At 41.7% G+C, this 26,425-nt stretch overlaps 1 protein-coding gene across 1 annotated transcript in view; it reads right to left on the bottom strand.

The window, feature by feature from the left end:
- The window catches only part of pitpnm3 (PITPNM family member 3), a 138,150-nt gene extending 111,933 nt beyond the window's left edge, over positions 1-26,217 (bottom strand). Inside the window, exons 1-2 of the mRNA XM_070436713.1 lie at positions 25,849-26,217; positions 4,076-4,171 (exon numbers count right to left, since the gene is read on the bottom strand). Coding sequence (XP_070292814.1) covers positions 4,076-4,171; positions 25,849-25,873 — 121 coding nt within the window. The 5' untranslated portion in view covers positions 25,874-26,217. The remainder of the gene's footprint in view (positions 1-4,075; positions 4,172-25,848) is intronic.
- Between the last annotated feature and the right edge of the window lie 208 nt (positions 26,218-26,425).

Here is a 26,425-nt window from a genome sequence, read left to right on the forward strand (position 1 = left end):
TAATTAAGGCTGTTGTGGAGGCAAAGAAGGTTCCTATCCAGTTACTAGATAGGTGTACCAATATAGTGACCGGTGGAGTGTACCGTAATGGTCAAATCTGAAACTATGGTTCTGGAAAAGTGGTACATGGGACCATAGAGACTGTGGTCTGATAAAGAATGATGATGAAATATATACATAGCCATATGGATATTGTATCCAATTGGGTTATGTTCCACAGTAATTTGTTCAATGGATCTCGTTATCCTTAAACTTTCATGATCTAAACATGGAATATTGTTCATCAGTTTCCATAAAACTATGCATTAAGAGTTAATGCAACAGTTACTTATCATTTGAGCAGTTGTATCAATTGATATTTAGATCATTGTATTGAAATGAATAGCAGTCATCTCAGATGTGATGTGTGAATTGCATTTTGAAATGTAATACTTTGATGTTTAGTTGTGTCATTTTGAACAGGTGATTTTAGTTCATGAACAAATGATCTTAGCTTTATGTGTATTGTATCCAAGCAATTGGAAAAAAGTGTAGAGTTTCGAAAAATTGCATTTTGATCATCGGTTGTGGGTTTGTGTGCTAGAGGTGTGAAAATGACATCAAGGTTCTGAAATATAGTAGCCAAAGTGATTTTAAAAACTGTAAGCGGACACTCCTGATGACGTATCATGCAGACTCACGAATATACACTTGCAGGGAAGGGAGGAAGGAATGATTGAAATGGGACCACCCCTTGCCCAAAAATTCGTCACTCGTTCATCCGCGATGATTGTGTTTCAGCCACCGGTAGCTTGGGTGCTTTGTATATACGCTATAGTCAATTATGATTGCATGTCTACATAAATTAATATATAATTTATCATATAAGCATACTGTATGATAGTAGCAAATTAAATAGCTAAATAATGTTACGCCTGCCTGCTGGAACTTCTCTGAAAGAAGGAAACAATTTTATTTCTACAACTTCCAAAAGCTAACCAAACAAAAACATCATTACTTTTACGAGACCTGTTTGTGCCGTCGTGCATTAGTAGCACAATTTCTAACTTAATTTACATTCGTTTTTACTTACGCTTGTATGTTGACTCTGTCACGCCCTGACCTTAGAGAGCCTTTTTATATCTCTATTTGGTTTGGTCAAGGTGTGATTTGGGGTGGGCATTCTATGTTTTGTTTTCTATGATTTTGTGTTTCTATGTTTTGGCCGGGTATGGTTCTCAATCAGGGACAGCTGTCTATCGTTGTCTCTGATTGGGAACCATACTTAGGTAGCCCTTTTTTCCTCCTTTCGTTGTGGGTAGTTGACTTTTGTTAGTGGCACATAGCCCTTAAGCTTCACGTTCGTTTTGTATATGGTTTATTGTTTTGTTGGCGTCATTTTAAATAAAGGAAAAATGTACGCTCACCACSCTGCACCTTGGTCCACTTCTTCCTTTGACGGCCGTGACAGACTCCATATATTGACGTTGATGTTTTAATTTTAGGCTGACTTTTCTTAGCGGATGTACAATCGTCGCAAATTGAATTATGGGGAGTTTCAGGCCCCYAKGTGAACATAATTGTACACTCGCAAACTRGACTAAAAACGAGGGCTGAYGGGCTTACGTTGCAAACTTCCCTTGCTTGGCTAATCARTTGGACCGCCCTCCAAGATGGTGACGGGCTCCTGTCTGTCTCCAGCTTTARCGGTTTTTGACCATTCTGCCTGCCCTAACCCTGAGCCTGCCTGCCGTTCTGTACCTTTCGGACTCTGCTCTGGACTACCGACKTCTGCCTGTCCTTGACCTGTCGTTTGCCTGCCCCCCTGTTTTTGTAATAAACTTTTGTTACTTCGAAACTGTCTGCATCTGGGTCTTCTTCTGAGCCTTGACACTAGGAGTGTGGTCTCTGTTGTCTGTCACTGAGGCAAGCTGTGCAGTGTACACCAGGAGAAGTGGAACTGTGTTGAGGCTAGATAAATCTGAAGTGTTTATCTGAATAATGTGCTGCTATTTTGGTCATTGTGTTACACAAGATGACAGAAATGTGACGTTTTTTTTGGGGGGGGGGGGGGTTTACCTTTAACTAGGCAAGTTAATAATACATTTGGGTGCAATGTGTTAAGATACTGTAGAATTGGTTTGACGTAATCTCCCTTATCTATCTCTCTAAAAGAAAAGCGCTTGAAGCAAAGAATCTGCGTAATTAACATTTTCAGTTACCCCAGTGGGCGTGACAGCTTATCTATACTCCCTGGGAACATAGAATCCTTTATAGGAACAAACCTGCTGAAACCTGCTGAATAATGCTACCACTATTCCTAAACGACAGATACAACCATATACATGATTGATCATAAACNTCTGCCTGTCCTTGACCTGTCGTTTGCCTGCCCCCCTGTTTTTGTAATAAACTTTTGTTACTTCGAAACTGTCTGCATCTGGGTCTTCTTCTGAGCCTTGACACTAGGAGTGTGGTCTCTGTTGTCTGTCACTGAGGCAAGCTGTGCAGTGTACACCAGGAGAAGTGGAACTGTGTTGAGGCTAGATAAATCTGAAGTGTTTATCTGAATAATGTGCTGCTATTTTGGTCATTGTGTTACACAAGATGACAGAAATGTGACGTTTTTTTTGGGGGGGGGGGGGGTTTACCTTTAACTAGGCAAGTTAATAATACATTTGGGTGCAATGTGTTAAGATACTGTAGAATTGGTTTGACGTAATCTCCCTTATCTATCTCTCTAAAAGAAAAGCGCTTGAAGCAAAGAATCTGCGTAATTAACATTTTCAGTTACCCCAGTGGGCGTGACAGCTTATCTATACTCCCTGGGAACATAGAATCCTTTATAGGAACAAACCTGCTGAAACCTGCTGAATAATGCTACCACTATTCCTAAACGACAGATACAACCATATACATGATTGATCATAAACAAGGCATGCATGATGACGCATTTCCCTGGCTGTTATATTAAAATACGGTCAAAGGCCCATCCTACTGATGTGATGACGTGGTGTTCCGTGTGTGTGTGTGTGTGTGTGTGTGTGTTATGCTCCATGAGGATTTCCCTTCCTGTAAAGCCTCTCCCTTCCTAAGCGCTTATCATATTTTACACTTTAACTACCACCTCTAATGATGATTATCTGCTTAATCACAGGGCTATTCTTAGACTACAGACACAGCAGATGGAGACTGTCAGGATGACCTCACCGGGAGAAATATCCTCTGTGCTTAGAAATGATAAACCGGCATAAGCACTGATTACATTTGTCCCTAGCGTTTCCACAAGAGGTATATAGAGGGTCTTGGGTTGCATCCAGGACAGGATTTATCTTCCTCAGGTTCCATGGAGGTGTTCCAAATGATGCCATATTCCCTATATAGTGCACTACATAGGTACAACTAAGGACTGGAGATGTATTGATCTAGAGGGAAATTAGTTAACAAGGACAAAGACATTTGGTTGGACAAAGCTGCCAGGACAGAGCATACAAGCAACATGCAACAGATGCTCTCCATTCCAGACAGGAACAATAGTTCCAGACCACCTATGATTTTCACCATGCGCCTACTGTGTGAAAGCCTGGTGTTAAGATCAACAACACACCTGTTACTACGGTGTTCCTGTAGGGAATCCACTCAACAGTGATCAGCAACCATTACTGTTATACAACTGAGACACCTTCCTTCGCCTCTATCTTCCCACCGGGGGTTTAGCATTAGCAATCAGCCTCTCTCTTAGCCTGGAGATAGACTTCTCTCCAATCAATCAAAACAGAAATCATTGACCCACATTAAATAGCTCCCCTGACCACATCCCAAGCTGCATGCAAATTCCCTGGTGATGTGTGATTCTAGCATTACAGTTCAAATGATTTCCCCTTTCACTGTTCAAAAGACCTGTGAGGAAGCCTGAGAATATATCAGCCTGGCAGGCATGTAAGCCCAACCTGACCCATGTGATAGGATAAGGCACTTTTCAGGGTGCTCACAAAGGAAGAGAGATAAGGGGAAGATGAGAGAGGAAGAAAGACAGGAAAGAGAGAGAGTTGAACTAAGCTCTCCGGGTGTTATCAAATGAAAAAATGAAACTAACCTCTGGCATCGAAAAACTCCTCATCTGAGCTGTCAACAGACTCCTGTGCAATGTCCTGCATCCGCCAGTGGGAGGCACTGTGCTGGCGGGAAGCGGCTGAGGGGTAGAAAGAGAAAAACAGATACATTTCTATGTCGGGAGAAACGTCTATGTACGGCATCATGTCATTATTCAAGAACAAATGAATTATGTGAATCTATAAGTTTTTCCTTTCAGCTTCAAGTGCATTGTCTGTCTATAAACGGCAGCAGAACAATTGCATTAGCTTGTAGGGCCTTGGGCAGAGAGACTCCATTGGCCTCCAGTGTTACAGAGCACAAATCAAGCAAACCAGAACCCTATTTTGAGGAATTGAATGTGGCTCATATAAAGAAATATAAGGCTCTGAAGCAAACCAATTGAGTTCAGAGGTTAGCCAGCTCATATTCTCTATGAACCATAAAACAATGGAGAGGGTGGCTCCATATCTAGGTAGGCTACTGTCCCTCAACAACACTCAACAACACCCAATACCTGAGATATTGAATCAATCTTTAGTATTACACAGATATCATGTGAAAAGTATGAATGCCAGTGAGTTCCTCAAATTCCCATTCTTCAGGACTAGAAAGAGGGAGTATTTAGAGAGATCCCTCAAGCTCTGTTCTTCTAAGATCAGTGTTAATAAAGTAATGCCAGATAAAGTCAATAATGTTCATTAGAAATGACTTTCAGACAACCAACGATTCTTCCTTTAAGTACTATTGAATTCAAACAAGATCAATGACAAGTGAAAGTGACAAAGTAAATCGTTCCATTGCGCTAACTTCCAGAGAACTGCAATGGGAGAGAAAAATGTCACCTAATTGAGTTATGTGAGCTTTCCCGTCCCTACACACAGAGAGCCAGTGTCTGAGAATCTAAGAGCCTTTACTCCACAACACAACAACACCAGGCTGCTTATGTTTGATCTCAGCTCTTTTCATCCCCTCATCCCTCCATCCCTCCCTARATTATCTACTTCCAGAGGACATTTGCAGAGTACCATACTGGATGTTGAAACGCTGAGTTCATGGCTTCCATTACCATGGCACCTTCTCTGCCCTCACTGTTTTCACTCTCTCCGTCTCTCTCTCTCTCTCTCTCCTACGGCCCGCTTCTCCTCATCGCTACACAGGAATTAATGAGCTTTTCATTTCTTACAGGACTCCATCAGGTCAAATGTTTTCACTGTTAATATCTCATTGAGGGATGGGTGTCTCAACCGTTGGAGTTCTCTATTAGAGTCATAAAATGGGGGGGGGGGTAGGTTAGTCTATGCTCAACCACAGCCTGGGCTAGGCCAGCACCTTTCACGACAGGACCCTTGAATTTACTTTTTGCAGTGTCTCTATGCACACTCACAGGACCCTACACACTCACACTGATACTCCAACACACACGCACAAACACCCACTTCATCAATTACTCACACACACATAATATGCACATACATTTATACTGACTCTACACACACCCACTCACATACAATCATCATATACGCTGCTGCTACTCTGTTTTCCATATATCCTAATGCCTAGTCACCTTACCTCTATACATACAGTATCTACCTCTATAACTCCAGTATCACTGCACATTGTAAATAGGCTACTAGAACTGACTGACCATATATATAGTATGCTTACRTACTTTCTCGTGTTCTTCTTATTTCTTATTTTTATTTCTTGTGTGTTTTTGGTCTACCTTATGTTAGTTTTAGTCCTACATTAATTACTGCATTGTTGGGTTTGGAGCTTGTCACAGCTAATACTTACTGAAAATGGGTTCTCAGGGGTTCACCCTGGTTCARTTCATTGGACTACATTTGTTTACAGCCGAGTGTATGGAGACACYCCATATGGTCCCTGGTCAAAAGTAGTGCACAATATAGAGAATAGGATGCCATTTGGGACACTCTGATGATGAAAATGTAAATACTAACTATGTCCTAATGACTAATTGATAATGACTGCAAATAGGGGCATTAACCAAACACCTGACATATTTACACTATTCTGTAATGTATTCTGAGTGATTTCCTTTAAATCTAATTACTCTATACATTCAATACCTCATTTACACAATCAAGCGTTTGGACACACCTTCTCATTCAAGGGTTTTTCTTTATTTTGACTATTTTCTACATTGTAGAACAATAGTGAAGACATCAAAACTATGAAATAACACATATGGAATCATGTAATAAAAGTGTTAAGTGTTAAACAAATCAAAAATATATTTTAGATTTTAGATTCTTCAAAGTAGCCACCCTTTGCCTTGATGACAGCTTTGCACAATCTTGGCATTCTCTCAACCAGCTTCACCTGGAATGCTTTTCCAACAGTCCTTGAAAGAAGTCCGCAATATGCTGAGCACTTGTGGCTGCTTTTCCTTCACTCAGCGGTCCAACTCATCCCAAACCACTCAATTGGGTTGTGGTCGGGTGATTGTGGAGGCCAGGTCATCTGATGCAGCACTCCATCACTCTCCTTCTTGGTCAAATAACCTTACACAGCATGGAGGTGTGTTTTGCGTCAATGTCTCTGTTGAAAAACAATGATAGTCCGCTGCAGAATGCTGTGGTAGCATGCTGGTTAAGTGTGCCTTGAATTCTAAATAACTCACTGACAGTGTTACCAGTAAACCACCCACACACAATTACACCTTCTCCTCCATATTTCACGTGGGAACCACACATGCGGAGATAATCTGTTCACCTACTCTGCCGTCTCACAAACACACGGCAATTGGAACCAAAAATCGCAAATTTGTACTCAATCAGACCAAGGACAGATTTCCACCGGTCTAATGTCCATTGCTTGTAATCTTGGCCCACGCAAGTCTCTCTTCTTATTGATGTCCTTTAGTAGTGGTTTCTTTTCAGCAATTGACCATGAAGGCCTGATTCACGCAGTCTCTTCTGAACAGTTGATGTTGAGATGTGTCTGTTACTTGAACTCTGTGAAGCATTTATTTGGGCTACAATCTGAGGTGTACTTAATTGCCGATTCTGAGGCTTGTAACTCTAATGAACTTATCCTCTGCAGCAGAGGTAACTCTGGGTCTTCCTTTCCTGTGACGGTCCTCATGAGTGCCAGTTTCATCACAGCACTTGATGTTTTTTGCGACTGCACATTAAGATTTCCAGATTGACTGACCTTCATGTCTTAAAGTAATGATGGACTGTAGTTTCTCTTTGCTTATTTGAGCTGTTCTTGCCATAATATGGACTTAGCCTTTACCAAATAGGGCTATCTCCTGTATACCACCTGAACAGTTGATGTTGCCAACTGATTGGGTCAAACCACATTAAGAAGGAAAGAAATTCCACAAATTAACTTTTAACAAGGCACACCTGTTAATTGAAATGCATTCCAGGTGACTACCTCATGAAGGTGGTTGAGAGAATGGCAAGAGTGTGCAAAGCTGTCATCAAGGCAAAGGGTGGCTACTTTGAAGAATCTCAAATATAAAATATATTTTTGATTTGTTTAACACTTTTTTGGTTACTACATGATTCCATGTGTTATTTCATAGTTGTGATGTCTTCACTATTACTACACCATGTAGAAAATAGTAAAATAAAGAAAAACCTTAGGTGTGMCCAAACTTTTGACTGGTACTGTATATTCAGTATATCCGTATGACTTTTGTTGGTCCCTATCATCAGATGTAAAACAAGAAGTTGGAGAAGATTTGCAAACAAATAAAGATAGATTCATATAAATASAGCTCATTAATATGTGAAGAGCTTTGGGAGATGCACTTTGTATTATGTTATTGTTTCAATGGGATTGACACTCACAGTCTCTTCTTTATAATGGAGTTTACCATAGTAAAGACTACAAAAAGTGAGAGAAAAAACAATGTTTGTATGGATGGGAGTTCTCAGTACATTTTTCTGTTGTTAGAAACCCTGGCCTTGATCATACTGTGGTACAAAAATCTAGAATTGGCCCAGCAAGAACTCCTCACATGCTATTCCCTTAGAGCCATTAGGGGGAAACTCAGCACCCCTGAAGGATAATGTCCYGACCCTCTGCATCTGGGCTACTCAGAACCCATAGATATACTGTAAATCCCTTTTAATCAGGAACATACAGTAATCTCCTTATAATAAAATGCAGCTCTCTTCAGGAAATCTGCTCACCCTCATTCTCTCTCTGTCTGTCTCTCCACCGTCCTGGACCCTTACTGTGATCTGACTCTTCAGGCAGCTCCGTCACCATTTTCCTCATTTTGATATTCACAAAGGTTGCATAGAACATTTCCACAATTTTGCACAATGTTCCACAATTTCCAAATAAGTCKGATTTTATGACATTCATAGCATATTTGTTTAGGTTAAAAAATAATATTTTTTGCTTTTGTGAAAATATGTTTTGTGATGTCCCAACAGTGTTCTCACCAGATTGTTCCCACAACATAAAGAAATATTCTGGGAACCTTTAAATAACACATTAAATGCATTCTAGGAAAGTTTTTGCAACATCAGGCAAATATTTTATACCAACATTCTATACTCATCAGCACAACTGGACAGTTTTTATGGTATGAGAACATTTGCTGCGCCTAACGATTGTTCTGGGACTTGTCACGGCCGTTGCTGGAAGAAGACCAAGGTGCAGCGTGGTGAGCGTACATTTTCCTTTTTATTTCAAAATGTCGCCAACAAAACAACAAACGAAAAACAACCGTGAAGCTTACAGGGCATTAGTGCCACAAACAAAGTTAACTTCCCACARAGAAAGGAGGGAAAAGGGCTACCTAAGTATGGTTCCCAATCAGAGACAACGATAGACAGCTGTCCCTGATTGAGAACCATACCCGGCCAAAACAAAGAAATACAAAAACATAGAAAATAGAACATAGAATGTCCACCCAAATCACACCCTGACCAAACCCAAAATAGAGACAAAAAGCTCTCTAAGGTCAGGGTGTGACAGAACTTTCACAAAACCAATTTTGGTGTGCTGGGTATGTTCTTTTCTTCTCAACACAGAGTAGAAAGAGCACTTGGGTCTGGTTCACATGTCCACTGYACATGTATTGAATCCCACACAAACAGGATGTAATATGTAGAATACAGAACATTTTGTATGAATGTGCTCTGACTCTGTGATATGGGACAGTGATTTGTAGAGGGCGAAATTGTCAATTCGCATGACAATTCAATAAGGAGTTGGCAAAAMAGCAGAGACAGACTTGCAACCAGGCTAGGGTGGAGGGGGGCAAAGGTAAATAATGAGTAGCGCCATCGGGTCTTCTGTGGATTGGACATACTCATTAACATCTTCTAATTTATTAAATCCCATTTTAACACACAATTAAAATCAATTTCCACAGCCAAAGAAACATTTTGCAAAAGAGAGGTCTGGGGAACAGGGGAGGAGAGTGATCTCTCCATCAAATGTGCTAAATCGCTCAGTTGTCACCTTCCACATGGAATACCCACACACCCTCAAGATGWTTTTGTTTTGATAATAGTTTGCTTTGCAGCTCCAGGGAGACAGCAGAATGCACGTCTTTATATAGTAACCTGCTTAATCTGCCATTTGATATAAAATCTCACTCAATACCTACAGTATACTGCACGGAATTCTCCCTACCTAGCAACGGGCACATACGTCAGTGCTGAGGTTCACTACAGACATAGGCAGGGTCAGTGGTAGTGAGTTTTACATTGACAAATGACAGCCCAGTGAGGGGCAGAGAGGGTACAGGGGTCTGCTCTATAGCTTAGCTCTGACAACAGACCTTGCACTGAGCTAAGTGAGGAGGAAGGCTATCAGGCCTCCTCTCCTGCTTTAGCATGACGCCTAATGGCCACATCTAATGGGGGAGGAGGGAATGTGAGTGTATAATATGGCACAGGACTATGGCACAGGACCAGGATTTCAACATAGACGTTTTTCCTCTGATGACGCATATCAAGAGTGAGAGTGGGGAGAAATTGCTCAAGTAGTTTTTAAATGAAATGAGCGGCATTAGTGAGTTTATGTAGGCGATGAAGTAATCCAAAAACGCATTACAGACATACTCTAAAGTATATTCCCTTATCGGTAAGTAACCACCAGCATCTGTGGTCCATATTGAAGATATTTGAGAGAGACTAACATGGGAATGATAAAAACCCTTCCTCTAAAATGTTACTAAAAAAGCCATGTCTATCCCAGCTGTTGTTTGTGGCAAAGAGCTGCTACTGTAAAGTGCTGTTCTCTCTCTCTATCTCTATCTCTCTCGTGTTCTCTCGCTCTCTCTCTTTCTCTCTCTCTCTCTCTCTCCCGCTCCCTCTCCCTCCCTCCCTCCCTCCCCAGCCAGCCAGCCAGCCAGCTTCAGGCTCCCAGTTAGGTATACAGGCAGTGCTCGACAACCCAGTGCCTGTGTGCTTCCTCATGACAAACAGCCATTAAATTCTAATTAACACTATTTAGCATGCTTGAATAAATAACTGAGGTTAGGGTCTGAATTCATTATCACACGCCTGAGTAGAGTTTAGGGAACACAATGCTGCTGCAGCCTGTTGAGCACTTGGCAGCACTGCTGAATAGAGGCCAAACCTACGATTTCACTGATGGGACATAAGATTGTAACATTAGATGATAACCGTCAGTTATTGGAAAATGACAAACGTCTCATTGCTCAAAGATTCCATGGACAATAGGGCTATTTGAGGGCTTACATGAGGTTGCAAAAGATACATAAATAATACATGGAAACAATAATTGTGAAAACGTATCAAAAAGGTAACACTTAAACTGTTTGGCATTGTAATTTGTTGGTAGAGAGTCAGCCAGGCATATCTATAATTTTTCTGGCAACAACGTAGTGATTGAAGTAGCAAACARGAGTGGTTGTGAGACTGAGCTCTCCCGCTAAGGTACGAGAAAGAGCGAGAGAGAGAGAGGGAGGCGATGGGGGGGTATCCCTGCCTCCATGTTACGGCCGTTGTAAGGAGGAGACCAAGGCGCAGCGTGGTATGCGTACATACTTATTTATTTTAACGAATGAACACTGAACAAACGAACAAAATAACAAAACGAACCGTGAAGCTATATGGATAGTGCAGACAGGCAACTAAACATATAACAAGAACCCACAAACACCAAAGGGGAATGGCTACCTAAATATGATCCCCAATCAGAGACCACGATAAACAGCTGCCTCTGATTGGGAACCATATCAGGCTACCATAGACATACAAATCACCTAGACTTACAAACACCCTATACATACAAAAAACCTAGACAGTACAAAAACTAGCGTACCCACCCTAMTCACACCCTGACCTAACCAAAATATAAAGCAAACATAGATATCTAAGGTCAGGGCGTGACACTCCCCTCATCGAAGTTACATGTTACAGCAGCTGCACATTACATATACAGACCACTTGACTATTTGTTAAGTTACAACAGTTGACAGTGCATGTCAAAGCAAAAATCAAGCCATGAGGTTGAAGGAATTGTCCGTAGAGCTCTGAGACAGGATTGTGTCGAGGCACAGATCTGGGGAAGGGTACCAAAATGTCTGCAGCATTGAAGGTCCCCAAGAACACGGAGGCCTCCATCATTCTTAAATGGAAGAAGTTTGGAACCACCAATACTCTTCCTAAAGCTGGCTGCCCGGCCAAACTGAACAATCGGGGGAGAAGGGCCTTGGTCAGGGAGGTGACCAAGAACCCGATGGTCACTCTGAAAGAGCTCCAGAATTCCTCTGTGGAGATGGGAGAACCTTTCAGAAGGACAACCATCTCTGCAGCACTCCTCCAATCAGGCCTTTATGGTAGAGTGGCCAGACGGAAGCCACTCCTCAGTAAAAGGCACATGACAGTCCTCTTGGCGTTTGCCAAAAGGCATTTAAAGACTCTCAGATCATGAGAAACAAGATTCTCTGGTCTGAATGCAAAGCGTCACGTCTGGAGGAAACCTGGCACCATCCCTACGGTGAAGCATGGTGGTTGCAGCATCATGCTGTGGGGATGATTTTCAGCGGCAGGGACTGGGAGACTAGCCAGGATCGGGGGAAAGATGATCGGCGCAAAGTACAGATATAGATCCTTAATGAAAACCTGATCCAGAACGCTCAGGACCTCAGACTGGGGCGAAGGTTCACCTTCCAACAGGACAACGAACCAAAGCATACAGCCAAGACAACGCATGAGTGGCTTCGGGACAAGTCTCTGAATGTCCTTGAGTGGCCCAGCCAGAACCCGGACTTGAACCCGATCGAACATCTCTGGAGAGACCTGAAAATAGCTGTACAGCAACACTCCCCATCCAACCTGACAGAGCTTGAGAGGGTCAGCAGAGAAAATTTGGAGAAACTCCCAAATACAGGTGTGCCAAGCTTATAGTGTCATACCCAAGAAGACTTGAGGCTGTAATCACTGCCAAAGGTGTTTCAACAAAGTACTGAGTAAAGGGTCTGAATACTTATGTAAATGTGATATTTAAGTAGTTTTTTAAAATAAATGTGCAACAATGTCTTAAAACCTGTTTTTGCTTTGTCAAATGGGGTATTGTGTGTAGATTGATGAGGGGAAAAAACAACTGAATCAATTGTAGAATAAGGCTGTAACGTAACAAAATGTGGAAAAAGTCAAGGGGTCTGCATACTTTCCGAATYCACTGTATATAAATAAATAGTCCATACTCAATGGGGACATGAGTCTAACTCCAGGAATGAAGATGACTACAATACAGAGATTATTATAACATCAATTGATCAGCTTCAAGAGGTGCACCGGCAATAGCGTACAACATCTAACTTGCTTTGAAGTATACAGCTCATTAAAGTACCAAAAGCTTGCCTAGTGGTTGATTGTCATAAGCACCTCAGTGCAGGGTCATTTCATGTTCATTTACTTAAGTTTCAAACGTAGTCCGGACTTAAGAGCATAATGAAGCTGCATTTTCTTCCTTGTTTCAGTCCACTGTCAGCCAGTCAGGTTGGCAGCTGGTAGCTGTTTGAGAAACAGAAGACATGTTTGAGGACTGAGAAGAACAGAGGGATGTCACTAATATTATTCAGCCCATCACACAGCAAAGCTGCCAGAGAAGATATACAGAATTAACCACACTACGTAATTACTTTCGAAATTAATTTATTCAACTGCAATCATTGGTCTTGATTATTCTTCTTCAGCTTTCAATTTGGATCTTATCAATAAGCAGAGTTTATTATGTTGAGTATGCCTGAAAATAAATGAAGGAACAAAACTATCAGATAATTACAGTAACGATGTCAGCCGAAGCCATTAATGCAGAAAACAATGTTATCTAGGGAATGTGTTTGTCTGGGTTATTGATGGCACTGCTTACTTTCTCAAATGAGTTCTGAGGACAAAAGCTACTTGTTTGCTCAACCGTCATTTCTGTGATAATCACCATCTCGCCTCTTTAACTTTTATTTAGCAGTGAAATGGTCTTACTGAGTCGTATTACGAACAGGAATCACAGAAGACAAGGACTGTCTGGTGTCTCTGTGCTTATTTGTCTGCAGACTGACAAAAGCCTTTGAGATTCAGACATAATAATCAAATGAAAATGTAAACAATTCAACTGTGACCAGTTCAATTTACCGGTACATGAAGCTGAAAAGCAGGGCTATGTTTTGACTTTCATCTAGGTAGAAATGAATCAGTTGGATAAGGGCCTTCCCACTGGGCACACACTGGTTCAATCAACGTTGATTCAATGAATTTGTCAACGTATTGTGACGTGGAAAAAACATAGGATTTGAAAAAAGCCAACGATGTAAACTGTTGTTTTGAGGGTGAAATTTCAACCACAACATAATGTTATTATGGTAACCAAATTTCAACATAGACAAACTTTGTATAAAATATGTTGAATTTGTACCTTTAAAACAACGTCAGATCTTCAATGTTATTTCCAATATAGGAAAAAATATATATAGGCTGGGCAGCACATCCTACTGGAAAACTGATCTATCCACAGCTACGCTTTAGTCTCCCATCCAGGGTTTTAACCAAGCCCTGCTTAGCTTTGATAATTGTCACTGACTATTACCAATGTGCTATCGTGAGAATGGTTGTTGAGAGATCTCCACTTAAAAAGAAATATATTCACTATTGCTATGAGAGTCATTTCAAAGGGTGTTTCACAGAGCAAATTAAATATGACCATACTTGATCACACCAAATATCAACATTTGAAGATGTATCTTCTTCTTGGATAGTTCCATCTGTGCCAATGACTTAGTCTGGCTTTAATTCCAGTTAATATCGACTGTATTTCTGTATTTTGAAAGTTATACATCTTGAAAACTTGATTGCTGATATGCAAATCATTTTGGGACTATATCAACAATGGACTAATGAAACAAATACCAAAATATAGTTTTTGGGTGGAATTTCCCTTTAATAGGCTAAATGTATTGTATTTCAAAAGTGATATTGGATTGTGTTTGGTTGTGAATGTAACAAAATATCAACATTTGAAAGAGATTCATCTTCTGCTTGGATAGTTCCATCTGTGCCAATGGCAGTCTGGCTTTAATTCCAGTTTGTCTATAAATTAATAATTTATATGTTGAATTCACATCTCTATCTCAACCAAAAATCTAAGTTAAAGAATAGGACTAAATGCATTTAAAGTTTGATTTGATTTAGTCCTCTTAATTAACTTTTGATTGAGATGGAGACGTGAATGCAACATATCAATTATTAATTTGTAGACAAACTGGAATTAAAGCCAGACTAAGTCACATTACATACAGTGCATTCGGAAAGTATTCAGACTCCTTGACTATTTCCACATTTTGTTACATTACAACAGTTGACAGTTGACAGTGCATGTCAGAGCAAAAATCAAGCCATAAGGTTGAAGGAGTTGTCCGTAGAGCTCTGAGACAGGATTGTGGCGAGGCACAGATCTGGGGAAGGGTACCAAAAAATGTCTGCAGCATTGAAGGTCCCCAAGAACACAGTGGCCTCCATCATTCTTAAACGGAATAAGTTTTGAACCACCAATACTCTTCCTATAGCTGGCTGCCTGGCCAAATTGAGCAATCGGGGGAGAAGGGCCTTGGTCCGGGAGGTGACCAAGAACTCGATAGTCACTCTGAAAGAGCTCCAGAGTTCCTCGGTGGAGATGGGAGAACCTTCCAGAAGGACAACCATCTCTGCAGCACTCCACCAATCAGGCCTTTATGGTAGAGTGGCCAGACGGAAGCCACTCCTCAGTAAAAGGCACATAACAGAGATGGAACTATCCAAACAGAACATAAATCTCCTTTAAATGTTGATATTTTGCTGCTTTGACAACCAAACACAATCCAATATCACTTTTGAAACACAATACATTTTGCCTATGAAAGGAAATTTCACCCCAAAACAACACTACATAATCAAAAGTATGTGGTAACCTGTTCGTCGAACATCTCATTCCAAAATCATGGGCATTAATATGGAGTTGGTCCCCCCTTTGCTGCTATAACAGCCTCCACTCTTCTGGGAAGGCTTTCCGCTAGATGTTGAAAAATTGCTGCGGGAACTTGCTTCCATTCAGCCACAAGGGAATAAATGAGGTCTGGGACTGATGTTGGGCGATTAGGCCTGGCTCACAGTCGGCATTCCAATTCATCCTAAAGGTGTTTGATGAGGTTGAGGTCAGGGCTCTGTGCAGGCCAGTTAAGTTCTTCCACACCAATCTCGACAAACAATTTCTGTATGGACCCCGCTTTGTGCATGGGGACATTGTCATTCTGAAACAGGAAAGGGCCTTCACCAAACTGTTGCCACAAAGTTGGAAACACAGAATCGTCTAGAATGTCATTTAATGCTGTAGCGTTAAGATTTCCCTTCACTGGAAGTAAGGGGTCTAGCCCAAACCATAAAAAACAGCCCCAGAGCATTATTACTCCTCCACCAAACTACAGTTGGCACTATGCGTTGGGGCAGGTAACGTTCTCCTGGCATCCGCCAAACCCAGATTTGTCCTTCGGACTGCCAGATGGTGAAGCGTGATTCTGTCTCGCCGTAACCTTAGAGAGCCTTTTTATGTCTCTATTTGGTTTGGTCAGGGTGTGATTTGGGGTGAGCATTCTATGTTTTGTTTTTCTATGATTTTGTATTTCTATGTTTTGGCCGGGTATGGTTCTCAATCAGGGACAGCTGTCTATCGTTGTCTCTGATTGGGAACCGTACTTAGGTAGCCCTTTTCCCTCCTTTCTTTATGGGAAGTTAACTTTATTTGTGGCACATAGCCCTTAAGCTTCACGATTGTTTTGTATTGTTTATTGTTTTTGTCGGCGTCATTTCTAATAAAAAGGAATATGTACGCTCACCACGCTGCGCTTTGGTCCAGTTCTTACGACGGCCGTAACAGATTCATCATTCCAGGGAACTGTGTTTTCACTGCTCCAGAGTCCAATGGCACGAGCTTTACACCAGTCCAGCCAAGGCTTGGCATTCCGCATGGTGATCTTAGGCTCGGCCATGGAAACCTATTTCATGAAGCTCCCGATGAACAGTTCAAATCAAATACTAATTTATTTGTCACATGCGCCAAATACAACAGGTGTTGTACCTTACTGTGAAAATGCTTACTTACAAGCCCTTAACCAACAATGCAGTTCAAGAAAAATAGTTAAGAAAATATTTACAAAATAAACTAAAGTGAAAAAAATGATTATAATCTAAAAGTAACACAAGATGCTAACAATAACGAGGCTATATACAGGGGGTACCGGTGCCAAGTCAATGTGCGGGGGTACAGATCAGTCAAGGTCATTTGTAAAATGACTATGCATAGATAATAAAAAGTGACTAGCAGCAGTGTAAAAACAAAGGGAGGGGGGGTCAATGTAAATAGTCCGGGTGGCCATTTGATTAAGTGTTCAGCAGTTCTATGGCTTGGGGTAGAAGCTGTTTGGTCCTAGACTTGGCACTGCGGTACCGCTTGCCGTGCATTAGCAGAGAGAACATTCTGTGACTTGGGTGACTGGAGTCTTTGACTATTTTTTGGGCCTTCCTCTGACAACGCCTAGTATATAGGTCGGATGCCGAGCAGTTGCCATACCAGGCGTTGATGCAACCGGTCAGGATGCTCTTGATGGTGCAGCTGTAGAACTTTTTGAGGATCTGGGAACCCATGACAAATCTTTTCAGTCTCCTGAGGGGGAATAGGCATTGTCATGCCCTCTATAACGACTGTCTTGGTGTGTTTGGACCATGATAGTTCGTTGGTGATGTGGACACCAAGGAACTTGAAACTCTCGACCCGCTCCACTTCAGCCCTGTCGATGTTAATGGGGGCCTGTTCGGACCCATCTTTTCTTACAGTCCACAATCGGCTCCTTTGTCTTGCTTACATTGAGGGAGAGGTTGTTGTCCTGGCACCACACTGCCAGGTCTCTGATCTCCTCCCTATAGGCTGTCTCATCATTGTCGGTGATCAGGCCTACCACCGTTGTGTTGTCAGCAAACTTAATGATGGTGTTGGAGTCGTGCTTGGCCACGCAGTCTTGGGTGAACAGGGAGAACAGGAGGGGACTGGGCACGCACCACTACCGTCTGGCCACTCTACCATAAAGACCTGATTGGTGGAGTGCTGCAGAGAAGGTTGTCCTTCTGGAAGGTTCTCCCATCTCCACAGAGGAACTCTGGAGCTCTGTCAGAGTGACTATCAGGTTCTTGGTCACCTCCCTTACCAAGGCCCTTCTCCCCCAACTTTCAATGCTGTTGACATTTTTTGGTACCCTTCCCCAGATCTGTGCCTTGACACAATCCTGTCTCGGGGCTCTACGGACAATTCCCTCGACCTCATGGCTTGGTTTTTGCACTGAGATGCACTGTCAACTGTGGGACCTTATATAGACAGGTGTGTGCTTTTCCAAATCATGTCCAATTAATTGAATTTACCACAGTGGACTCCAATCAAGTTGTAGAAACATCTCAAGGATGATCAATGGAAACAGGATTCACCTGCGCTCAATTTCGAGTCTAATAGCAAAGGGTCTGAATACTTCTGTAAATAAGGTATTTCTGTTTTACATTTTTTATACATTTGCAAAAATATCTAAAAACCGGTTTTCAGTTTGTCATTATAGGGTATTGTGTGTAGATTGATGAGGGAACAAATGTATTTAATCTATTTTAGAATAAGGCTGTAACATAACAAAAGGTGGAAAAAGTCAAGGAGTCTGAATACTTTTCGAATGCAGTGGTTAGTGTATCTTTAGGTATTTGTTTGATTATTCCAATGTTGATGGAAAATCCTGGCTGTATTTATGTATTTTGAAAGTTATATATCTTGAAAACTCGATTGCTGACATGCAAAACATTTGTATTAAAGTAGTAAATGTTTCGTATTTGGTCCCATATTCTTATAGCACGCAACGATTACATCAAGCTTATGACTCTTTTCTTTTTATGAATTATTTTATCAGGTAAGCTAGTTGAGAACAAGTTCTCATTGACAACTGCGACCTGGTCAAGATAAAGCAAAGCAGTGCGACACAAACAACAACACAGAGTTACACAWGGAATAAACAAGCGTACAGTCAATTACACAATAGGGGAAAAAATWAAAAAAAATAAAGTCTATATACAGTGTGTGCAAATGGCGTGAGGAGGTAAGGCAATAAATAGGCCATAATAGCGAAGTAATTACAATTTAGCAAATTAACACTGGAGTGATAGATGAACAGATGGTGATGTGCAAGTAGAAATACTGGTGTGCAAAAGAGCAGAAAAGTAAATGAAAACAATATGGGGATGAGGTAGGTAGATTGGGTGGGCTATTTACAGATGGGGTATGTACAACTGCAGCGATCAGTTAGCTGCTCAGATAGCTGATGTTTAAAGTTAGTGAGAAAAAGATAAGTCTCCAGCTTCAGCAATTTTTGCAATTCGTTCCAGTCATTGGCAGCAGAGAACTGGAAGGAAAGGCGGCCAAAGAGTGTGTTGGCTGTGGGGATGACCAGTGAGATATACCTGCTGGAGCGCGTGCTACGGGTGGGTGTTGTTATCGTGACCAGTGACCTGAGATAAGGCGGAGCTTTACCTAGCAAAGACTTATAGATGACCTGGAGCCAGTGGGTTTGGCGACAAATATGAAGCGACGGCCAGCCAATGAGAGCATACAGGTCACAGTGGTGGGTGGTATAAGGGGCTTTGGTGACAAAACGGATGGCACTGTGATAGACTGCATCCAGTTTGCTGAGTAGAGTATTGGAAGCTATTTTGTAAATGACATCGTCGAAGTCGAGGATCGGTAGAATAGTCAGTTTTACGAGGGTATGTTTGGCTGCGTGAGTGAAGGAGGCTTTGTTGCGAAATAGGAAGCCGATTCTAGATTTAATTTTGGATTGGAGATGTTTAATATCTGGAAGGAGAGTCTGGAAGGAGAGTTTACAGTCTAGCCAGACACCTAGGTATTTGTAGTTGTCCACATATTCTAAGTCAGAACCGTCCAGGGTAGTGATGCTAGTCGGGCGGGCGGGTGCGGGCAGCGAACGGTTGAAAAGCATGCATTTGGTTTTGCTAGCGTTTAAGAGCAGTTGGAGGCCGTGGAAGGAGTGTTGTATGGCATTGAAGCTCGTTTGGAGGTTAGTTAACACAGTGTCCAAAGAAGGGCCAGATGTATACAGAATGGTGTCGTCTGCGTAGAGGTGGATCAGGGAATCACCCGCAGCAAGAGCGACATCGTTGATATATACAGAGAAAAGAGTCGGCCCGAGAATTGAACCCTGTGGTACCCCCATAGAGACTGCCAGAGGTCCGGACAACAGGCCCTCCGATTTGACACACTGAACTGTCTATGGAAGTAGTTGGTGAACCAGGCGAGGCAGTCATTTGATAAACCAAGGCTGTTGAGTCTGTCGATAAGAATACGGTGATTGACAGAGTCGAAAGCCGTGGCCAGGTCGATGAAGACGGCTGCACAGTACTGTCTTTTATCGATGGCGGTTATGATCTTTTTTAGTACCTTGAGCGTGGCTGAGGTGCACCCGTGACCAGCTCGAAAACCGGATTACACAGCGGAGAAGGTATGGTGGGATTCGAAATGGTCAGTGATCTGTTTATTTACTTGGCTTTCGAAGACTTTAGAAAGGCAGGGCAGGATGGATATAGGTCTATAACAGTTTGGGTCTAGAGTGTCACCCCCTTTAAAGAGGGGGATGACCGCGGCAGCTTTCCAATCTTTAGGGATCTCGGACGATACGAAAGAGAGGTTGAACAGACTGGTAATAGAGGTTGCAACAATGGCGGCGGATAATTTTAGAAAGAGAGGGTCCAGATTGTCTAGCCCAGCTGATTTGTACGGGTCCAGGTTTTGCAGCTCTTTCAGAACATCTGCTATCTGGATTTGGGTGAAGGAGAAGCGGTGGAGGCTTGGGCAAGTAGCTGCGGGCGGTACGGAGCTGTTGGCCGGGGTTGACCCCAGCCAGGAGGAAAGCATGGCCAGCCGTAGAGAAATGCTTATTGAAATTCTCGATATTCGTGGATTTATCGGTGGTGACAGTGTTACCTAGCCTCAGTGCAGTGGGCAGCTGGGAGGAGATGCTCTTATTCTCCATGGACTTTACAGTGTCCCAAAACGTTTTGGAGTTAGAGCTATAGGATGCAAATTTCTGTTTGAAAAAGCTAGCCTTTGCTTTCCTGACTGACTGCGTGTATTGGTTCCTTACTTTCCTGACTCTACAAACTTGTTGGATGCATTTGCTGTTTGTTTTGGTTGTGTTTCAGATTATTTTGTACCCAATATAAATGAATGGTAAATAATGTATTGTGTCATTTGGCAATCACTTTTATTGTAAATAAGAATAGAATATGTTTCTAAACACTTCTACATTAATGTGGATGCTACTATGATTACGGATAGTCCTGAATGACTCGTGAACAATTATGAGTTACAAGAGCACAAATATCATTCCCCAAAAATGCTAACCTCTCCTGTTATTGTAATCGTGAGAGGTTTGCATGCCTTGGGGGTATAATATTTGTGCGTCTTCATTTCAAATCCAAAGTGCTGGAGTACAGAGCCAAAACAACAATAATTACGGAGGACACCTGAAGTGTCCTTCTATCTCCTACCTAGGGTCTTGATCAAGTGGATTTTGAAGACTGAAAGACTGCATGTAACCCCTAAACCTCTGATGCTCTTCACTTCAATGAGGAGATAATGTTTTAAGGAGAAGCTGAAACAGAAATGCTGTATCATCCTGTCCCAAGTACATATGATATGGCATGTTTGGTAGAGCCTCTGCTAAAAACAAAATGGATGTTCCCATCTCCTCTTGTCAAAAAGGAATTTTCCTTACTGGTCCCCAGCTGCTTTTTGGTCATGAAAGAAAGCAGATCTCAAGTAACGATGAAGCAGATAAGAAGAATGAGTGTGAATGTAAGAAAGATTACAATAAAGTCTATATCTAAGCCAAGTTGTTTTACTTGAAAGAAACTAAAAGGATAAAAAAAGATCCTATCTACAAAGAACACTGACACAGAGATTACACACTACAGTCAAAGGTGCAACAATATTTAATGAAAATATGTCATGGAGAAATGGCGGTAGGAACAGTAACCCCTCCATATTGCTGTTTGCCATCAATCTTGTACCAGCGTGTCCAAACATTGCAGGGTTCAAATAATCTTCATGAGCAGAACAGCGAGCATGGCTGGAATGATGGCTGTGGCCATAGATTTGCCTTTAGCTCAGTCGGGGATAATCATTCTCATAATCATAACTCCAGTTACAGCTACTTACATTACAATTAGTCTGTAATGGTTTCAAATAAATCTATTGTCAATTATAAACTGGGGAGCAATACTTTCCTCTCGATCATATTACAGCATGCCATGAATAATCTGCACTGCAAAACAAGTGACAGAGTGAAAAGCTTCCTGTTACAATGTACCGAGGACTCTACTAACCTCCTAAGAACAAATTTCCCACTGGGCACAGATGTAATTTCAATGTCAAGTTTTGATTTAATTTTGGTTGAGTTATCAACTAACGTCAATTCAACAAAACATTTCACCATGTCATTGAATTTAGGTTAAAAGTTGGGTGAAAAAATATGAAATTCCATTACATTAATGGCTTGTTGCAAATTCAATCAGTTTTCCATGTTGATGCAATGACATCATATTGAATTATTTTGTTGAAACGATGTGGAAATAATATCGATTCAATCAGTTTTTTCCCAGTGGTTTATGAGCTCTCAAAATGTATCTATCTATTTATCTATCTATTGCTCTCGCTCTCTGTCTCTCACTTTCATTCCCTTCCATTGCGTTTCATTCCCTTCCATTCTCTTTACTCATCGAATCAACTGCTAATTGAGCTGATTCAATAAATTAGCAGATGCAATTGGGACATGGGTGGCATGTGATCTGGATAGGTTTCTACTATACAGAGCTGAGCTTCCTCTCCTAACACCTGGGCTGGTTCAAAATATACTGTCATTGTGTATGTGTCCCAAATGTCACCCTATTATTTTGGTCAGAGCCCTGGTCAAAGGTAGTGCACTAAAGAGAATAGGGTGTATTTGGGACACAAACACACTGTGTTTCAGTCAGCAGTCAGTGGCGTAAGTGCATGTTACTCTAGCAAGCTGTTTTGTTCAAGTGCATTGGGATGTCTCTTGTGGTATTTATAGGATCACATCTCAAAGCCGTTGTGTACTTCCTGTTGTCACGCACTGATCAGTTTCACCTGTCTTTGTGTTCGTCTCCACCCCCCTCCAGGTGTCGCCTATCTTCCCCATTATCCCCTTTGTATTTATACCTGTGTTCTGTTTGTCTGTTGCCAGTTCGTTTTTTTTCGTCAAGCCTACCAGCATTTTTCCCTCTGCTCCTGCCTCTCGTTTGTTCTTGTTTTGACATTTCTGCCCGCCCTGAGCCTGCCTGCCATCCTGTACCTTTGCCCCACTACTCTGGATTATCGACCCCTGCCTGCCTTGATGTTTGCCTGCCCCTGTTGCTGTAATAAACATTGTTACTTCGATACAGTCTGCATTTGGGTCTTACCTTAAACGTGATACTTGTACCCCCCTGGTTGGACATTAGCCTCCCTCCTGTAAGGCAGGTGGTGAGGGAGATTCTTAAAATGGTATTGTTTGCATTGTCAAACTAATTTCAGGACTATCTTAATGACATTATCAAAAAGCCTGGTAAAAAGTAGCCAAATCCCTAGGCAAGAGGGAGCTGGCTGGGTGAACGAGACTAGGTAAGACCGTAACTTGGCCTTATTGTATGCACTTGAATTCTGTCTCTGGTGTTCAGTTCATGAGATCACGGTTCAATCAGCAGAGACTATCAGATAAATGAGACTAACCTCAATAACGTGTTACCCTGACTTCATGGTTTTAATTACCTCCATAACAAATCATTGCACCCCTACAACAAAATCATCGTTGTTGGGCACAACGAAAAGAGACGTTAGGCACCACCAAGCATCATGTATAATTTGATACTGCTTAACTTACTGAAACTGGATGATAAGAGCTTAATGGGTATTTTATTATCATTCATTCCACGAAAAGAACCAATGTATGTCACGTCTCCCGAGTCGAGGTTAAATATATAATGGAACGGGCATGAAATATCAAAACAATTCAAAAAGCATAACTAATGCTGTAAGAGAGAGCGTTATGAAATTTATTTAAAGTTATTCAAAGGTAGGATGGGTCTGACTGGGTCACTCTAAAGAACTCACCAGACGCTCAATCTTTTATCACTCTGAGGAAAGTTGGACAAAATCTGACATGGTCTACATCCTATATTCCCTACATAGTGCACATGTTTTGACCAGATCCCTAGCTGCCCTGGTCTAAAGTAGTGCACTATATAAGGAATAGGGTGTAATTTGGGACACACACACAACCCATGCTGTCCAAAGCCCATTGCTTCATGTGTTGAAGTCACTATAGAGCTGGACAGCACACAATCTGTCATGCGAACATTATCTAATTAAATTCATTAGACCAAAGATGGGCCCAACTATTTCACACACAGTCAAGATACTTTCTTGTGTTTTTACCTATACCTCAAACACATTCATTAAACTGCAACATTTATTCAGCATTCCACCGTCTCAATCACCTTCCCTTGCCACCTTCATCACCTACCATAAGGTTTATCAAGGTGCAACGGAAGGTGATTGAGAAGGTGGAATGCTGAATGTCATTATAAAAGGTGGAATGCTGAATGTCATTATAAAAGGTGAACCAACTAGTCTACATTGAATTTTTTATATTTCATTAAATGCACTGAATCATGAATAAGCTATCAATTTCCATAATCAACAGAACACATCTCCCTGGGGAATGCTATATAGCAGCCTCGATACATTGCATTCCTTTCAATTGTATCAATTGGTGATTTAGTAAGCAAGGGTAGACTGGCCATCTGGCATTGCGGAATTTCTTTTGGTGCAAAATTATCATTATTTAGTAAATAATAGGGGCCTCAATTTGGAAAAAAATGGGACAGTGTGGGGTCTTGATGAAATAAATAGGCTTGTTTGGGGGCTTTGAGGAAAGAAATGGGCCAGTTTGGGGGCCTTGAGGAAATAAATGTGCTGGTGTGGGGGCCTTGAGGAAAGAAATGGGCCAGTTTGGGGGCCTTGAGGAAATAAATGTGCTGGTGTGGGGGCCTTGAGGAAATACATAGGTTGGTGTGGGGGCCTCAAGGAAAGAAATGGGCCGATTTGTTAGAAATCCCAGGGTCGATTTCTGGTCCCAGTCCTCCCCTGTCAGTAAGGTATTGAACCCCATGGTGATCAACTGGATACAAACCAAGTATGATGAAAATATGCAGTTAAAACAGTTATAACACCTTCATTACAACATTCATTTTACTGTCTCACCTGCAGCTTAGCGTTTTTCATCATGAATCTTGTTCTGGAGGCAGCTCTGCAGAGTGGTCACTAGCTGGCACAGCCATAAAATCTCATTTTAACCCTAACCTTAACCACACTGCTAACCTTAATGTCTAACCTTAAATTAAGACACATTTTGACTTTGCAGCTGGTCTATCTAAGGGGAAATAGCTCACTTCTGCTCCAGGACAAGACTCATTACAATAAATGTCAACCTACTTATTAACTCCTGTGTCCAGTTTTACTTTTAGACCACACAACTTCATACTGTTAAATACTTGTGAGGACAAAAAGTGTCTACTAATGATAGCCTATCCACTAACAATGTAATTTTTCCTTGAATGCAAATTATTCCTTGAATGCATGGTTGTCAAAAAAGACTAATGAGCGTTTGAGTCTCTCTGGAAATGAGAAGGGTTTGCCCAAATAATTTGATATGCTCATATAATATATATAATATTAGGTGTGTGTGTGTGTGTGTGTGTGTGTGTGTGTGTGTGTGTGTGTGTGTGTGTGTGTATATGTGTGATTTACTAGGTCCAAATCAAAATTTTGTGCGCGCTTTTTCCCGCCGTTAATGGTCAGGATGACGGTTTCACACCTTAAATGTTTCAAACAAAATTACATTAAACATACTCAGACAACATCGACAAAAATGATCTAAACACACCATTCGACAAACATCTCGGAGGACACGGGCTGCATTTTTTTCGGATAGCCTACTGAAAGGTAACATCACGCATTCCAACAGATTGTCTAATGGCAACGGGCTATAGCGCGCAGGCATCCTTTTACATGATTTAGGTCGAGACGTTGACTCATGATACCTGTTAACCTCATTGGCTTTGACACCGGAGCAGATATGGTAGGCTATATAAAAAGGTATTCAACCGAGCACCTTACCTTTCCCTTTCGTTTCCTTCGCCATCCCAACCTATGTGTCTCTACTGCTACCAAGGTAGGTGCGGAGTCATTGGGGTGTCATTTTGTCAGATAGTTTTAACCGAGTGGGCGCTCACTCCCTCGTCCCCGCACCTTGACGCCAGCCAGACGGAGGATAGGTAGCCCTGAGGCAGTGAGGCTTTGCGCTTTTTGTCTCGTCTTGAATTCTGCAGCTGAGCTCTTCTGGTTCATCGGTGACAAGACCCACATCCAGCGGATCTGCCTCTTGTACGAAACACACTTTCAGTATTTGTATCTGTGCAGACTTCGTTACTGCCCTCCCCTCCACTACTGCCATATCACTACAACTGTTTCAAGAACCAGTGTTAGACTGCCTCCAGTGGCTTGCCGGTGTCCGGTGTATGAGGCTCTGCCTCCTGCACAGTTGGGATTCCAAGCAAAAAGAAATGAGTCCACAGTGAAACAGTGACGCAAACTGAATTACATGGGATGCATTCCTAACCATTGATGTGAGGTCTAGAAACAAATATAGCCATATTGGAAAATGACACATATCTACAAAATCTCACTTCTGCCT

This window comes from Salvelinus sp. IW2-2015, linkage group LG4p (genome assembly GCF_002910315.2).
Source record: "Salvelinus sp. IW2-2015 linkage group LG4p, ASM291031v2, whole genome shotgun sequence".
NCBI classification, from domain to species: Eukaryota; Metazoa; Chordata; class Actinopteri; order Salmoniformes; family Salmonidae; genus Salvelinus; species Salvelinus sp. IW2-2015.